We start from the raw sequence: 18,561 nt of genomic DNA, 5'->3' as shown, positions 1-18,561 counted from the left end.
TGAAATGTTTAGTGAATTGACACGCCTGATAAAAATCTGAATCGAATGTCAAAGTCACACAAATTTGACCAGTGACCAACTTTGATAACAAAGTTATCTGTACATTGAATTATTTTTTAAACAAATGAAGTAAATTGCCACACTTGTGCATAAAAAGTCATTTGTGTCTGTAACAATAAACAGAATGATTAACAGTATATTTACGGGTATTTAGACAATTTTGAAGGAAAATGTATTTGTGAAATAGTTCCCATGCTGTGTGCTTCATATTGAAAACACATTTTAATCAGGGTGGTGGCAAGGTAGCGTAGCGGTAGAGTCGCTGCCTTACAGTGCCAAGGACCCAGGTTCGATCCTAACTACAGGTGCTTGTCTGAACGAGTTTGTATGTTCTCCCCGTCACCTGCGTGGGTTTTCTCCAAGATCTTCTGTTTCCTCTCACACTCCAAAGACGTTCAGGTTTGTAGGTTAATTGGCTTGCTATTAAAAAATAAATAAACATTCTCCCTAGTGCATGTAGGGTACTGTTATTGAGCGGGGATCGCTGGTCGGTGCGGACTCGGTGGGCCGAAGAGTCAGTTTTCGCGCTGTAAGTCTAAACTAAAGAAAACCAAACTAGACATTGTCATTTGATGGTTCTATGAAAATGTTGTCATTGTTTTATTTTGTATCTGCATCACATACATCAGTGTAAAATCAAACGTATATGTTTCTTTTTCAGGCTTTAGGAAATCTTTACTTTCTTCATGAGTCTTTGAAAAATACCTATCAATTTGATTTTAAAGGTAAGCTTTGAAGTATTATGGCATACTGATAGTAACCGTACACAGTAGTATAATCATCATTAGTATTAATAATTGGGTGATATTAGTTTTGCTGTTGATACTGGATTGCAGTGTGTTCTTTTTACTGCTGCCATTTTTGGCACATTGCTTAACATAACAGACTTATTTCTGCTTCATTAACAAATTACATTCCTCAAATATCCCAAGGGCGTTCCTTCCTCACAACTTTGATAACAAAGTTATCTGTACATTAATTATTTTTTAAACAAATTAAGTAAATTGCCACACTTGTACATAAAACGTCATTTGTGTCTGTAACAATAAAAGTACTTTATCTGGTATTTAGACAATTGTGAAGGAAAATGTATTTGTGTCATAAGGGAGTTGCATCAATCAACACAGCTTCAATAGTAAAGGGAATTTGTGATCAAAATGCATTAGATTGCTTGTTAACTTTGCCTCCTTTTGAAGTGCAGCTTTCCCTTTATCAAATTGTAACGTTTGTAGACCTGTCTGGAAAATGAATTCGTAAAATACCTTTGTCTATGAAATGCCGCAGGGAGATCCTCAATTCAAGTGTATTAAATATTTAAAAATTCTGCCATATTTAGTTAAAAGTGATTATTTAGTTCCCCCTCCCCTCCCCTCCCCTCCCTGACATCAGTCTAAAGAAGGGTCTCGACCGGAAACGTCGCCTATTGCTGCTCTCCATAGATGCTGCCTCACCCGCTGAGTTCCTCCAGCATTTTTGTTTACCTTCAATTTTTCCAGCATCTGCAGTTCTTTCTTAAACATTTAGTTTTAATGGTTCATCAATTTAGAAATAATCTACCAACAGGTGATTCACACAGACAGAATTTATCCTATTGCACCCCTTCATAATCTTCAATCTCTCCAATAAATTGGCTCTTAACCTTTTCAACTCTGGTGGGAAAAGTCTTGGTGTTTAAAGTCTCCCTTCTTAACTGTAACCTTTAAATGATGGCAACATCATAATGAATCCTTGGGGTGCTGCAACGCACCAAAGAAATGCACATCTCTGTTTTCTGGGAACAAACGCAGGATTATGCTTTTGCATTTGATTGGCAAGTCCTCCAACCTGACGCTACTGTGCATTGGCAATCTAACCTCTGTTTGATGCATCGGTGCGCTACCGAGTATATATTGCAGCACGTGATGAAGGTCTCAAACCGAAACGTCACCTATTCCTTCTTTCCAAACATGCTGTGTGACCCGCTGAGTTACTCCAGCATTTTGTGTCTATCTTTGGTTTCAACCAGCATCTGCAGTTCCTTCCTACATTTTTAAGTCCAATTTTAATTTCCTAAACTCGTGTGACTTAAACATTTTGAATAGGTAAACCACATGCATGCATAAGACAATTTAATTTTTGGGCACAAGAGGATATCACTGTGCTCACAGCCCTTATACCTCTCCCACACTCTTGTTCTTTTTCAACTATTTATTCACTTCCCTTGACAGAAAATGAAGAGGAAACAAAGTTTCTGTGCTTGAACTAATAACATGAAGGGGCTGTCCCACTTGGGCGACCTAATCCGCGAGTTCTGGCGAGTTTGCCCTCGACATACTCGCAGCATGGTCGACACGAGGTCAAAGGAGGTCTTTGTAACTCTCCTTCATGCTCGAGAGTAGTCCCCGTTTACTCGAGGCCTCAGCTAGGTTGCGGCGTATTTTTCAACATGTTGAAAAATGCCCGCGAGTAAAAAAGGTCGCCATGGAAAAAAACGATACTTTTTTTACTCGTAGTAGGTCGTAGCAGGTCGGCATGTTAGTTGTAGGTAATCGAGGGTAGTCGAAGTTATCGAAGGTAGTCGTAAATAGTCTTCATCATAGTCGAAGGGAGGTCGAAGGAGATCGAAGGAGGTCGTCTTCACTCTCCACTATTTGGTGTCCAATTTTCCCAAAGTTAGTCGTAGCTAGTCGTAGCTATTCTTCAACATAGTCGAAGGAGGTCTTCTACATCATCGAAGGAGGTCTTCAACATGTCATTTTTTCAAACTCTCCTAAACTCTTCTAAACTCGCCAATTAGGTCGCCCAAGTTGGACAGCCCCTTTCGAATGATGGCAGTCTGAATATGTCATAAAATGGGACCCATCTAAATCATAATGAACCAGAGAAAATAAATCAGAATAAAGGAAAAGTAGACACAAAATGCAAGAGTAACTTCGGCAGCAACTCTGGATAGAAGGAATGGGTGACGTTTCGGGTTGATATCCTTCTTCAGACAGAGAGTAATGGGAGAGCAAGAACAAAGATAAGGAAGGGTAAAGTGTGTGAAAATGAGACATCAAAAGAGATGCAGATAAAGGAACATGTAGAATAGATTTAAATACAGAATAGATCATTGTTAGCTTGGAGAAGGTGACAACAAAGCAAACAGAATTAAAATGTAATCTGGAACAGTCTGACTGGTAGCGAGCTGGGATGGGAGAGGGATGGAGAGAGAGGGGAAGCGAGGGTTACTTGAAGTTAGAGAAGTTAATATTCATACTGCAGGGGTGTAAGCTACCCAAGCGAGATATGAGGTGCTGTTCCTCCAATTTGCACTGGGCCTCGCTCTGACAGTGGAGGAGGCCCAGGACTGAAAGGCCTGTTTTGGAATGGGTGGAAGAGTTAAAGTGTTTAGCAACCGGCAGATCGGGTGGGTTTGGGCCGGCTGAACAGAAGTGTTCAGCGAAACGATCACCGGGCCTGCGTCTGCATCTGCAGTTTCTTCCTACACATATAAGAAACATATATTTATTGGCCAATCACATCAAATTATCCTTCATAATTAAAATATCATAAAGCATTTTGAGGAAGTAAAAATCTAAGAGGTGTTGTTGCCCCATCCCCAAGGCCAGTAATCAATCTTTAGCAGAAACTTTATAACACTAATGATATTAAATGTAATATTATGGGAATTGTAATTTTTATCGGTATATAGAAATCAATTGTTTCACAAATATTTTTTCTGCACTTTTAGCAGTGTAAAATAATGTAATTTACAGTATAAAATTGCTCACTAAATAGAATTGGACTGCAGTAAGTACGTAATGCTTCATGTGGCTTGATTGTATGCTGCTGTGTTGCTTAATGCCCATAATTATGAAGCACATGATGGGCTACTTAACCAAATCCAATTGATACTCCTCAGTGAAATTCATTCATTTATCTGCACATGCAGAGTATTATTGTCAATAGCTTGTCAGCCAGCGAAATGGAGGCAACGCATGGTGAACAGCAAAAGGACTAAAGTAGGACTGTGCAGGTCCAGCAGGCAGTGAAGAAAGCTGATGGCATGTTGGCCTTAATAACAAGAGGAGTTGAGTATAGGAGCAAAGAGGTCCTTCTGCAGTTGTAGAGGGCCCTAATGAGACCACACCTGGGGTATTGTGTGCAGTTTTGGTCCCCTAATTTGAGGAAGGACATCCTTGCTACTGAGGGAGTGCAGCGTAGGTTCACGAGGTTAATTCCCGGGATGGCGGGACTTTCATATGTTGATAGAATGGAGCGGCTGGCTTGTATACTCTTGAATTTAGAATGAGAGGGGATCTTATTGAAACATATAAGATTATTAAGGGATTGCACATGCTAGAGGCAGGAAACATGTTCCCGATGTTGGGGGAGTCCAGAACCAGGGGCCACAGTTTAAGAATAAGGGGTAGGCCATTTAGAACAGAGATGAGGGAAAGCTTTTTCACCCAGAGAGTTGTAAATCTGTAGCATTCTCTGCCTCAGAAGGCAGTGGAGGCCAATACTCTGGATGCTTTCACGAGAGGGTTAGATAGAGCTCTTAAAGATACGGAGTCAGTGGATATGGTGAGAAGGCAGGAATGGGGTACAAAATATGGATGATCAGCCATGATCACAGTGAATGGCGGTGCTGGCTCGAATGGCCGAATGGCACCTATTGTCTAAAGGCCAAAAGGTAGTTTAGAGATACAGAGTGGAAACAGGCCCTTCGGCCCACCGAGTCCACGCCGTCCAGCGATCCCCGCACATTAACACTACCCTACACACACTAACGACAATCTGCACTTATACCAAGACAATTAACGTACAAACCTGTACGTCTTTGGAAGGTATCAGGAGCAAGCAATGTTTTTTAAGTTGCAAGGATTGTGGATTGAGACTTACTGTGTTCCGGGCTCTCCGTGTGTGTCTATACATGTCTCCGCTGGACTTTACAAGTGTGAGAAGTGATGTGTGGAATGGTCTTGGCAAATTGAATATTACCTTTTTGGAAAATCCCAAACTGTGGGTCATTTAAGGAAGAAATAAAGCAATATTTTTCTCTCAGGGAGTCATAGGTCCGTGGGACTCAGTTCCTCAAAAGGCGGTGGAAGTCGCATCTTTGAATATTTTTAGGACAGAGGTTGACAAATTATGGCTGAACAAATGGGTGTAAGGTTAGTGGGAGGTCGGCAGAAATTAAGAATTGAGTTTAGAATCCGTTGCGGAGCTGGTTTCAGCTGCTGATGGCCCCCTCCTCCCCTAATTTGTATTTTTGTCTCTCCATGAATACCAGATAGTAAACAGCCACCCACAAAAATCAGTGCTGTCAACACCCTGCGCCCAGGAAGTTTCTAAGATGTGTACTGAAGATAGACACAAAATGCTGGAGTAACTCAGCGGGACAGGCAACATCTCTGGAGAGAAGAAATTGGTGATGTTCTCGTTTCCCTCTCCCCTGACTCTCAGTCTGAAGAAGTTGTCTCAACCCAAAATATCACCCATTCCTTCTCTCCAGAGATGCGGCCTTTCCGCCGAGTTACTCCAGTATTTTGTATCTATCTTTAGTGTAAACCAGCATCTGCAGTTCCTTCCAACACAGTTGTGTGGATAGGCTCTTTTATAGGCCCTGCTAGACTATTTTTGGTGGATATTTTTAGATGGTAATTGCAATGATGTCAAGGTAACTGCACTTCCATAAAACATGCCCAGACTGCAGACAATGGAAAATGGTTTAAAATCAACGCAATCTCTCTCTTGAAAATTATTTTGGAGTTCCTTCTCTAATGCTGTAATTTGGCAGAACGTTCATCTACACAGGTAATGAAATTATCCATTAAATTTGTCCAAGATCAGGACAGAGGAATCAGAATGTTTGAAAATTAGCAAGAAGGATGTTAGCTCGAACTATCTCTCCAGTTGTAGCTGTGTTGGAGCCAATATTCCCTTTTAAAATCTGAGAAAGATGATATCAAAAGTGTTAGCCTGACATTTATTAAATACCACATTTAATGATGGGTAAAGTTGATTCAAACTAAATATGTAGTGGGTTAATCTCAAACATTTTCATACCAAATGAAAGCCTGTAGCTGCAACATGTCACGGCATCTTGAAGAATCTGCAAATGTTCTATTGAAGATGTTCAGTCACATTGCTGATTGTTGGGTTTAATTTATCTTCTGTGTGCTTTCTTTCTCGAAGCCAAAAAGTACAAAAAAGTAACGGGTAAAGAAATCTACTCAGAAACATTAGAAAGCACACCAATGCTGGAAAAGGAAAAGTTTCCACAACATTACTTCCCTGAGGTAAGTCGTGTATTGTCTCCCCCCACACTAAACATGCAAGGTCAACTCGTAAAGTTGTAAAGTTTTATTGCTGTTCTTGTTCCTCTGAGAGATGGTATTATGCAAAAAGATTCTAAGTAGGATATCTGCTGTGGGATATATATGCAAGTGAATTGCAGAGCAAGAGGTGAAGAGAGAGATTCCCCATTGTTGCATTGTGGATTGTTTTAATTATATGACCGTGTTGTGATAGTTTCTACACTTCAGTAGAGTCATAGAAGTATTCTTTCAGAAACTGGGGATGCTCAGGACTGTCGTGACCTGATGTCATGTGGCATAATCAAGATTACTTCTGGGTCATAATATAAGTTACAAAAACATAACTCGAGAAAACCCATGTGTGGTGGCGTATGTGTGCAGCTTACATAAAACCAGTATTTGCTGTCTTTTTATGTGCGACTTTGCAACTGCGCGCTCGGTTTTAAAATCTGGTGTGGACATCCCTCAGTGATTTTAGCTCATCTTCTCTTCCCTGTAAATTAAGTTTTTGCAAAGCTTCTCCGCTTTGGTTTCAAACATTGACCCAAATTTGTTGCATCGTTTGAGATAATATAACTCAAAGACTGTTCTATTGTGCGGATAATTTAATATTGTTTTCAGCTATGTAAATAAAATCAGAGTATTCATATCTGGTAAACATATCATATAGAAAACATCACTTTTAATCTTAATAATAACCTATTCCATTGTACAACTGACAGATATGCAAATGATCCTCTCAATTGGTTTAAGACTGATTTCTTTCTCTTTATTACTGCCGCTTAAAGATGATCTAAAAGTAATTACATTGATTGAGGTATAATGCAATCCAAAATAATTACAATTCACTGCATATAAAACTAACAAAACTTTTCATGGTGATTTATTATACCTCTTGGCTGTATATGAATCTCAAATGATGCCTTTGGGACCAGCACTTGAGATAATGTTAGGCTATTTAAAAAGAACAGATTTGTGTAGTCTATCAGAGCTGAATAATTTTTTACAGTAGTGAGAAATTGGTTGTTATCATACATCACAGATACTGCTCAAAGCTCTTATGAAAGATGAATTAATTTCACTAATGCTTCAATGTGAACCTTTCATGAACAAAGCTGGATGGGGATAACCTTGTAGGGGTCCCTAGTTTTTCAATAGTGATTTATGTCATCTTTTAATAAAGGAAACAGCCTGTATATAACCCATCTGCCGTGCAAAGAAGGGACACTGGCTTGGACTTATTTTTTTTTAAACTTCCATTTTTATTTAAAGCTGCAGCGTGATGATGAAAGGTTTCAAGGAGACTAATATAAACCCGGTTTACACACGGTGTTGCAAAATTGATTAGTAATCCCAGCCCTAAATTATACAGAACCCCCTCCCCAACACCATCAGTAATTGTCATCATAAAGATGGATTACTATGAAGAATGCTACTGAAGGAAAGGAGAAAACATATATGTGGACATTTTCCTGTATACCCTTTAAACATTTCATGAGAACCAAGTGGCACTGTTAGGATGCTTTGCATCTCACATTTGCCGGTTCAGTCAGAGGCATAAAGTTTACATTTGGAAGGATCTCATTTTTTTTTCTCTTTTAAAATACCCCCCAAATTATACAATTTATTGGCTAAAGCTCCCAGTAAAGCTTTGTTCTTGAGCCTCAGCAGATCTGATCCATAAAGAAGCACAAACGAGAGATCATCTCTCTTTTTTCTTTGTGTTCTCTCATTTATGGGCAGTATTTACATTCTGCACGGCATAATTGACGGGGTTTTCTGGCCTCACCACTGCCAGATATCTGACATGGGAGCTGTTGCTGAGGAAATATGAACTTCCCAATCCTTGGCCTGAGCTTTGCTGCATCAGTGCTTGATTGAAAAGAGTGGACTTCCAGTCCAGCTATTTCAATAACTTAACTGAATGACCAGTCAGCTCTTCTGGAGAATAGAATGGTCTCAATGTGCAGGCTTCAATGGTAACTGAGATTGTACAATTAAGCCCCAGTTTGCACTGAGCTGCCTATAGACTGGGGCTTGTTGAGTCTCAGATGTCAGGATATCCGCCACTTTGCTCCATGACTGATGAGTCCATCATAGTCGAGTCCAGCAGTGGGTTTCCGCCCAGTAGCTCTGACCAGTGGCTCTGACATCCACCATCACAAAGTGCTTCAAGAGAGATTGCTGATGGCGTACATTAACTCCAGCCAGCCTTGATCCACTGCAGTTTGCCCACCATTGCAACACGTCAACAGCAGATGTCAATTCCGTGGCCCTAATTCATCTCTGGAACACCTCGGCAACAAGGACTCCTACGTTAGACTCCTACTTATCAAATATACCTCTGCCCTCAATAGCAATAATCCCATCCAAATTCTTCTCCAAACTTCCCGTGACCTGCATGGGTTTTCTCTGGGTGCTCCGGTTTCTTCCCAAACTCCAAAGACGTGCGGGTTTGTAGGTTAATTGGTTTCGGTAAAGATTGTAAATTGTCCCTAGTGTGTGTAGGGTAGCGTTAATGTGCGGGGATTACTGGTCGGCGTGGACTCAGTGGGCCGAAGGGCCTGTTTCCACGTTGTATCTCTAAACTAAACTAAACTAAACCTGCCTATCCATTCCAATATCATTGAGACTATCCATTCCAATATCATTGAGACAATATCATTGAGTAAGATCAGAGATCCTACTCAATTGAGTGCAGTTTCTTTTTGCATATTTGCAGAACAGCCAGATTTCGTGAAACATTTCTCTTTGTGTTTAATGTATTTTTAACTTGCGTTTTTAAATTTATTTTAGTAATTTTTTTCTGTCGCAATTTTAACTTGGAATTTCAGTCAGATACATAGATACATAGACAATAGGTGCAACGGTAGGCCATTCGGCCCTTTGAGCCAGCACCACCATTCAATGAGATCAAGGCCAATCATTCACAACCAGTACCCCGTTACTGCCTTCTCCCCATATCCCTTGATTCCGCTAGCCCCAAGAGCTCTATCTAACTCTCTTTTGAATGCATCCAGTGAATCGGCCTACTGAGGCAGAGAATTCCACAAATTCACAACTCTCCGTGTGAAAAGGTTTTTCCTCATCTCAGTTCTAAATGGCCTGCCACTTATTCTTAAACTGTGGCCCCTGTTTCTGGACTCTCCCAACATCGGGAACATGTTTCCTGCCTCTAGCGAGTCAAATCACTTAATAATTTGACATGTTCCTATAAGATTTCCTCTCATCCTTCTAAATTCCAATGAATACATGCCCAGTCGCTCCATTCTTTCATTATATTACAGTCCTGGCATCCCGGGAATTAACCTCGTGAACCTACGCTGCGCTCCCGCAATAGCAAGAATGCCCTTCCTCAAATCTAAAAACTTTAAAAAAGCTTGTGAACTTAGACAATAGATGAAGTTCTGCACCATCCTTTGCCTCCAATAAAATGGCATTTGGAGAGAGGGCCACAGGAGTCTCCCATCTGAAGCCACCTGACCACGGATAGGCACAAAGTGCTGGAGTAACTCAGCGGGACAGGCAGCAAATCTGATCTTTCTCTCCGGGGATGCTGCCTGTCCCACTGAGTTACTCCAGCATTTTCTGCCTATCTTCAGTGTAACCCAGCATCTGCAATTCCTTCCTACACACCTCCTGGCCACAGCTCACCAGGTGCCCCCTGAATACAAAGGGTCAGCTTCATCGATTCCCTGTATCTGGTGAATGACTGATTAGAATGGGTGACTGGCAGGATCTAGTTCAATTCGTCTCCTTGTGCTCAGTTGTTGCTGATTCCAGCCAGAGGATTTTTCATCCTCCCTGTTGACGGATGACATTTATGGACCCTCGGGAGTAAATGAGGATATAATAACCTGCACCCCTGTTCTCTCAGTTTCCACCATACTTACGCTTGCTTCACCTTTACAATTCCCACCCACAGAGGTTCAGCGTTACCTTGGAGGGGACAGTACATTTTAAACAATAAGCTGATTCAGGTTTTGTTATGAATTTTCTCTGCTACCACCACATGCGTTACCATCTGTCATTCTGCGGCTTGCCCCTTCATTGCCAGAGCGATCATATTTCATATTGGGAATTTAATTCCTTTCTGCTAAGAAGAAGAAATAGTTCAGAGACAGGCGACACGGTGGTGCAGCGGTAGAGTTGCTGCCTTACAACACTTACAGCGCCAGAGACCCGGGTTCAATCCCGACGACGGGTGCTTGTCTGCATGGAGTTTGTACGTTCTCCCCGTGACCGCGTGGGTGTTCTTCAAGATCTTCAGTTTCCTCCCATACGCCAAAGACGTACATGTTTGGAGGTTAATGGGCTTGGTATTAATCCCTAGTCTGGGTAGGATCGTGTTAATGTGCGGGGATCGCTGGTCGGCGTGGACTCGGTGGGCCAAGGGGCCTGTTTCCACACAGTATCTATAAACTAAACTAAAGTAAAGGCACCTGCCAATGTTCTCCAAACAGAATATTGACTCCATCTATGTATTCACCAATTGTTTTGCTACATTACCTGAACTAAAGAGGGGAATTTCCACATCCATGTCAGAGAATCACAATGGACCTCGTGGTCTTTGGATTAGAACTTACTGGCCTGCTGGTTGGTGCAATGCTGATTGCAACTTTCCTTCCACATCATGAAACCAGAGCTCCCAGAGAAAACCCATGTCACAGGGAAAACATACAGACATAGTATAAACAGCAAACATAGTATCGAACCCGGGTCTCTGGTGTTGTAAGACAGCAATACTACCCCCGCGCCACTGTGCCACCTCAATAATAATTCTAATAATTGAAAATCGAGCCACACCGAAACTCATAAAACCAACAAAGCATAAATAACATGCGTTCCAAAAATATTTGCAGAGAGAGCATACTTTAACTACTGCATTGAGGAGTTCAAGAGATATTTATTTGCTGAACTATATGGAAGATATCAAGTAAGTTGTTGTTGAAGAGATTAGTTTAAGGAGAGGACGTTCAGGTGCAGAAGAAACAGAAGGATATCTTGAAACAGTGAGATGTAGATTAGATTAGATTAGATTAGATTCCTTTATTGTCATTCAGACCTTTCGGTCTGAACGAAATTATGTTGCCTGCAGTCATACACAGAACCAATAAAAACAAAACATACAATAAACACAAATTAAACATCCACCACAGTGAGTTCACCAAGCACATCCTCACTGTGATGGAGGCAAAGTCTTAGTCTCCGTCTCTTCCCTCCTTGTTCTCCCTCTGCGCTGAGGCGATCGATCCAGGCCGAAGATGCCGCCCTCCAGTCCAGCGGACCTCCGTGGTGATGTCGCCACCACCGAAAGCCGGAACGCCCCAGCTCTAGGCCGCCGCCCCAGCTCCGGGTCCCGCAGTCTCCGTTCTGGGCCGCCGCCCCAGCTCCGGGTCCCGCAGTCTCCGCTCCGGGCCGCCGCCCCAGCTGCGGGCAGCCGCCCCAGCTCCAGGTCCGTTGCCCCAGCTCCAGATCCCGCAGTCTCCGCTCCGGGCCGCTGCCCCAGCTCCGGGCAGCCGCCCCAGCTCCAGGCCGCTGCCCCAGCTCCGGGTCCCGCAGTCTCGGCTCCGAGCCCCGCTGCATCAGCTCCAGGCCGCCGCCGAAAGCCAGAACGCCGCACCAGCAAGTCGGGCCACCGCTGCCTCAGCCCTGAAGATGGCCAGCCTCTCGTTGGTGAGTCCTGGCTGGCTCTGCCTCCAGAGCCTCAGGGTCAGTCGCAGGTTGAAGGCCGCCAGCTCCGCAATTTGGCCTGAGCGCAGACGGAGGCAGAGAAGGGGGATACGACACGAAAAAGTCGCATTCCCCCGAAGGAAGAGACAGAGAACATGTTTCACCCCCCCCCCCCAACACAACCCAACAAACTAAAACTTAACCAAAGTAAAGACAGACGGACTGCAGGCGAGCCGCAGCTGTTAACAGCGCCGCCACTTCCTGTAGTGTGGTAGGAGGAGGTTGAATGTTGGCATGGACTTCCTTGACCAAGTGTTCGATTTTGGAGCTGTAAACTGTAGATCAAGGATGAGATACCATCTTTACTCAGAGCACTAAAACCACCCAGTTTGGACATGCAGCCTACACCACTTTATGAGATAATATTGAGATGTGAAAGTAAGAGCTGGATGCCATCAGCATGAATGGAGAAGATTACTGCACTGCCAACTTTCACATCTCCCAATCACCCTTCCAACACTGCCAACATCGCCCAATCACCCTTCCATGTACCACTGTATCTTTCGGTAGACAAAAATGCTGGAGAAACTCAGCGGGTGAGGCAGCATCTATGAAGCTAAGTGTTTCGGCCCGAAACGTTGCCTATTTCCTTCGCTCCATAGATGCTGCCTCACCCGCTGAATTTCTCCAGCATTTTTGTCTACCGAAAGATACAGTGGTACATGGAAGGGTGATTGGGCGATGTTGGCAGTGGTATTACAGTAAAGGCAAGAAATGTCATTGCTTTGTCAGTTGAGTTCAGATAGGTTGAGGGTCAGGACCCTTATTCATACCCAAGGATCAGATGGAGCATCACAGTGGCACACAGCTGCCTCACAGTGCTAGAATGCTGGATTGGATCCTGTCTATGACTGCATGGGTTCCTCTGGGTGCTCCAGATTCCTCCCACATCCCAAATCCATGCGGATTTGTAAATTAATTGGCCTCTGTAAAATTGCCCCTAGTGTGTAGGGTGTAAATGAGAATGTGGGATAACATAGAACGACTGTGAATGGGTGATTGGTGGTCGGCATGGACTCAGTGAGCTGAAGGCCCTGTTTCCAAGCTGCGTATCCAAACTGAAGGAAATAAAAGGAAAATCAAAAACATTGCAGATTATGAATTCTAAAATATAAAACAGAAAATGCACAGCAGGTCAGGCAGCACCTGTGGGAGGAGAAACAGATTTTAATGTTTCAGGTCAGATGTCCTTTTGTCAGAATGGGATTTCATTCGAATGGAGGTAGGGTGGAAAGAAACATGGGCAAGGTATGTAGCTGTGGAAGTTTGTACGCTTGGACAGCCTATCCCCTAAGGTAGAGATAGAGAGATCCTAAAAGAAAATGGAAGTCAGATTGTCCCCGTAAAGGTGAAACTTGAGTGGAAATTGACAACAACAGTATTGACATTTTTGAGTTCTGATGAAAGGTCTCTAACATGAAGCATTAAAAACATAGAAACATAGTACAATAGGTGCAGGAATAGGCCATTCGGCCCTTTGATCCAGCACCACCATTAAATGTAATCGTGCTGATCGTCTAAAATCACTACCCCATTCGTGTTATTTCCCCATATCCCTTGATTCCTTTAGCTCTGAGCTAAATCTAACTCTCTCTTGAAAACATCCAGCGAATTAACCTCCACCGCCTTCTGTGGCAGAGAATTCCACAGACTCACAACTCTCTGGGTGAAAAAGGATTTCCTCATCTCTGTCCTAAATGGCCTACCCCTTATTCTTAAACTGTGACCCCTGCTTCTGGATTCCCCCAAAATCTGGAACATTTTCCTGCATCTAGCCTGTCCAATCCTTCAAGAATGTTATGTTTTTATGAGATCTTCTCTCATCCTTAACGGAGTCAAGGGATATGGGGAGAAGGTAAGAACGGGGTACTGATTGTGGATGATAAGCCATGATCACAGTGAATGGTGGTGCTGGCTCAAAGCACCAAATGGCCTATTCCTGCACCTATTGTCAATTGTCCTAATTCCAGTGAATACAAGCCCTGTCGACCCATTCTTTCATCATATGTCAGTCCCGCCATCCGGGGAATTAACCGGGTGAACCTACGGTGCACTTCCTCACTAGCAATAATGTCCTTCCTCAATTATGCAATGTCCTTCCTCAACAGCAATAGGACCTCCTTGCTCCTAAACTCAAATGGCCTTCAATGCGAGATCTTCAGTTGGCTTTCTCCACTGCCTGCTGTACCTGCATACTTACTTTCAGTAAAAAAGCCTTTGACAAGGTCCTACACAAGAGATTAGTGTGCAAAATTAGAGCACATGATATTGAGGAAGGGTATTGACATGGATAGAGAACTGGTTGGCAGACAGGAAGCAAATTGTAGGAATTAACAAGTCCTTTTCAGAATAACAGGCACGAGTGGGGTTCCGTAAGGTTGGTCTATAATTCCCCGTTTTCTCTCTTCCTCCTTTCTTAAAAAGTGGAGTTACATTGGCTACCCTCCAGTCCACAGGAACTGATCCAGAGTCTATAGAACATTGGAAAATGATCACCAATGTATCCAGGATTTCTAGGGCCACATCCTTGAGTACTCTTGGATGCAGAATATCAGGCCCTGGGGATTTATCTGCCTTCAGTCCCAACAGTTTAACTTAACACCATTTCCAAACTAATGTGGATTCCCTTCAGTTCTTCCCTCCCACTTGATCCTCACCATTTTCCACCATTTTCTGTTTTAATTTTAGGTTAATTATAGATTGTACTTTAGGATATCAAGAACACTTCGGAGTGTTTTACGGCCATGCATAAAGCATTGCGATAGACTGAGCAAGTACCAAAGGAATGGTGATAGAGGAGCAATAATTTTGTCTGATCCTCTGGATAGGATGCTGAACAACTATACGTCATGGTTGCAAACCTATGGAGCGTAATCATGATTTTAGTCAAGGTAACACATTCAGCGGTTCCAGAGAAAATGGGAGTGCAGTGCTGGAGTGTGAGTTGCAAAGGACTAATGTGTGTAATGCAACTTTGCAAGAAGGAACAGACAGCAATAGTTTGAAAGGCAAAGACACAGAACCTGAGGAAAGGAAACGTTGACATAATCAGAGCATGTTTGTTGAATAGTCAGGGCACAATGTTGAATGGTCAAGACCAGAGTTGGAATCTTTGTGGTAAGAAGTAACTGCAGATGCTGGTTTGAAATGAAGCTAGACACAAAAAGCTGGAGTAACACAGCATCTCTGGAGAGAAGGAATGGGTGATGTTTTGGGTCGAGACCCGTCTTCAGACGGATATTTGCATATTGGCATGGACACAATCAGCTGGGCGGCTTCCTTGTGTCATAATTTGTCCGAGTCACAAAAGAGATTGAAGGAGCAATAGATGAGCTCCGGTAAATGCGTTTGAGTCAGCACTGGTGTAAGTGACTGGGACCAGAGGGAAGGCAGGAAAGGAGATTTAGGAACAGTGTATGAATGTTTAACTTGAGAGGAGAGAAAATCTTTGAGCATTTCATATTGTGAGTGTATTTGAGAGCAGAAGGGGTGGAGCAGTGAATGCATGAATCCACTAATAACCGACACATTTAATTTAAAATTACCTTGCAAAATAGAGAAAACAAAGGACTCATTAACATTGAGTGGTGATGATCCCGTTCCCCGTGGAAATAGTAGAATAAAAGACTAATTATTTCCAACCATCCCCAGTTGAAGGACCCATTCAAGTCAATTCATAAAATTGTGCTGAGTGCTCTTTGACATGATAAATATGAGAACAATTAAAAGGGGCTTTGTTAGTAAATAACAGTAATTAATTCACATGATATTTGGTGCACTGTTAAATATATGCCTCTGGTTTATTTTTAAATCTTTTGACATTTAAAAAATGAAATCTATCATTTGAGCCATAATGCAATCACAATAAAGAGCTTAGATGAATTCATGTTGGTAAATAACTTAGTTTGACATTAAATTGGGCAGCTGGTCTTCCCCTCGTGCTCACACCAATCAGATGTGAATCATAGACCATTAATTCTCACAATCTGCCCTAATGTTATTAGAATAAAGATGGGTCACCACAAACTGTATTCACTATAATTATAAGATAGACACAAAATGCTGGAATAACTCAGCCGAAAAGGCAGCATCTCTGAAGAGAAGGAATGGGAAACGTCACCCATTCCTTCTCTTCAGTGATGCTGCCTGTCCCGCTGAGTTACTCCAGCATTTTGTGTCTATCGTTGATTTAAACCAGCATCTGCAGTTCTTTCCTTCGCTATTATAATGTTTGCATTGAACTATAACTGGAAGAACTGTTAATATAATTGTGGAAAGAAAAGTGCTATTTAAAATCTGTACAAAAATGTTAATCTTGATACGGCATTTAGTTACAGTTTAGAAAACAGAAACATAATATGTTTATATGTTTAAACCTTGAACTTTGGCTAGACCAGCAGCATGATTTCAATCAGCGTGACATTTTTAGTTTTGGGACATATCTAATCAATTTGTGTAGCTGTTTGAATCGGCTGCTCAATTACATGCACTGATGTGATCAGCATCACCTGATTTTTCTAATGCTATTAATTTACTGCATCAGCTGATGATCATTAATTGAGCAATGCTGTTTGGTAAACAGTTAACTATCCTGTTCTTTTTTTATTTTTCTAATCTGGCTTACTGATTATCTTTCCTCCGGGTTACCAAATGACTCCCATTTTATGCTCAACAGCATCAAAGTTAATTTCTGGTATAGTTTCAATGATTTTCTGATAATTGTAGAATGACACAACACAGAAGTAAACCAGTGAAGGAATTGATGACGTTTGTGTCGAGACCCTTCTTCGGAATGAGAGGCAGGGGTGAGGGAAACTAGAGGTATGAAATGCTTCAGGACAAATCGGAGACCCAGGTTAGATCCCGACTCCGATTGTTGTCTGTACGTTCTCCCCGTGACCTGTGTAGGCCTTCTCCTAGATTCTCGGTTTCCTCCCACACTCCAAAGACGTACAAGTTTGTAGATTAATTGACTTGGTGTATGTGTAAATTGTCCCTAGTGTGTGTAGAATAGTGTTAGTGTGTGAGGATCGCTGGTCGGCGTGGACTTTGTGGCCGAAGGGCCTGTTTCCGTGCAGTATCTCTAAACTAAACTAAATTGGAGCCGGCACTGATGACCAAGGAAAGTTAGAGCCCACAATGATCCATGGTCGAAACGTCGCCTCTTCCTTTTCTCCCAAGATGCTGCCAGACACGCCGAATTACTCCAGCAATTTGTGTCTATCTTCGGAGTAAACCAGCATCTGCAGTTCCAACTTACACAGAACAACAGCATTTGGGCTCTGTTGCCTTTTTCCAAATCAGTTATCAATGATCCTTAAATAAAACTGTCATGATGTATTACAGAATGACTCTGCTGATCCTCATGATTGAGAATATCCATTCTCTGAACAATTCTACCAACTGAAATTTCAGTAATTTTATCTCTCGCATTGCATTAAGATATAAAGAGCTTTAAGACCAAGAGCCTACTATCAACGACAACAGAATACATTAGGATGGAAAATGTCATTATAAAATAAAGGCTAGTTGGAAAGTCAGAAAACAACATAGTTTGGATCAGAAAACAAATTCTCAATTTGCATCACAAGGAATGAGATTATGGGGATGGTGCCAATTCTTCTGCTAGTCTCTACCTTCTATCCTTGTAGCAGTTTGGGATCTGCCATTCAGTGTAATCACAGGACTTTTGTCACATACATCCTTGCAAGTTTCAGTGTTGATAGAATCATCGTTTGGGGACTTCACTGTTAACACTGAGACAGTGAGTGATCCCAGGGAGTTTGGCTTTCACACTCCATGGATTTCTGACATCTAAAGAACAATTTAAAAAAAAATCAGATCAGGCTAATTTGCTTGATTGGGACGATGGCTTCCCCTTTTGGAGAAGTGGAGTGGGCTTCACGATCCAGTGGTCACTCATGTGGTGCTAATGGAGGCATGAAGTCCTTCACATTGACATTGACATCGCACTTCATTGAATGTGGCATCAGGAAGCCTTCATAACATTTTGGCCTGAGATTAAGAAGCAACCCCTTCCACTGACTGCTGCCATGCTCATTGATATCAAATTATCTGATTGTGGTGGTGAATCATTGCAGTCTTGGTACATCACGACATGAGCTGTACAAGTGGAGAGGGTCTAATGATGTTCAATTACTTTCTCTAACTCACTGCAACCACATTGAGATATGCAATTCCTTCAGTTAAGTGTGTAGGATGGAACTGCAGGTGCTGGTTTAAACCAAAGTTAGACACAACATGCTGGAGTAACTGAACAGGAGAGGCGACATCTCTGGAAAGAAGGAATGGGTGACGTTTCGGGTCGAGAGGGGTCTTGACTAGTCAGTGGTGACTCCTATGAATAAAATGGTAGGTAATACCATTAAACATTAAGGGAAGGTGCCAATATTTATATTTTGTTGAAGAGGTCACTGGCTGGCATTTTTTTGTGCCACATATGTAACTCAGAGTTTATCAGCAC

The 18,561-nt window shown here is 42.3% G+C and overlaps 1 protein-coding gene across 2 annotated transcripts in view; it reads left to right on the top strand.

Moving 5' to 3' along the window:
• Nucleotides 1–18,561, top strand: part of inpp5a (inositol polyphosphate-5-phosphatase A) — a 572,966-nt gene that overhangs the window by 383,622 nt on the left and 170,783 nt on the right. For both annotated transcript variants that reach the window (XM_033033641.1, XM_033033642.1), the window contains exons 5-6: nt 722–785; nt 6,223–6,326. In XM_033033641.1, the coding sequence (XP_032889532.1) occupies nt 722–785; nt 6,223–6,326 (168 nt within the window). The remainder of the gene's footprint in view (nt 1–721; nt 786–6,222; nt 6,327–18,561) is intronic.

The sequence above is a fragment of the Amblyraja radiata genome, chromosome 15 (assembly GCF_010909765.2).
Source record: "Amblyraja radiata isolate CabotCenter1 chromosome 15, sAmbRad1.1.pri, whole genome shotgun sequence".
In the NCBI taxonomy this organism is placed as follows: Eukaryota; Metazoa; Chordata; class Chondrichthyes; order Rajiformes; family Rajidae; genus Amblyraja; species Amblyraja radiata.
This window is presented reverse-complemented; position numbering and strand designations above follow the sequence as displayed.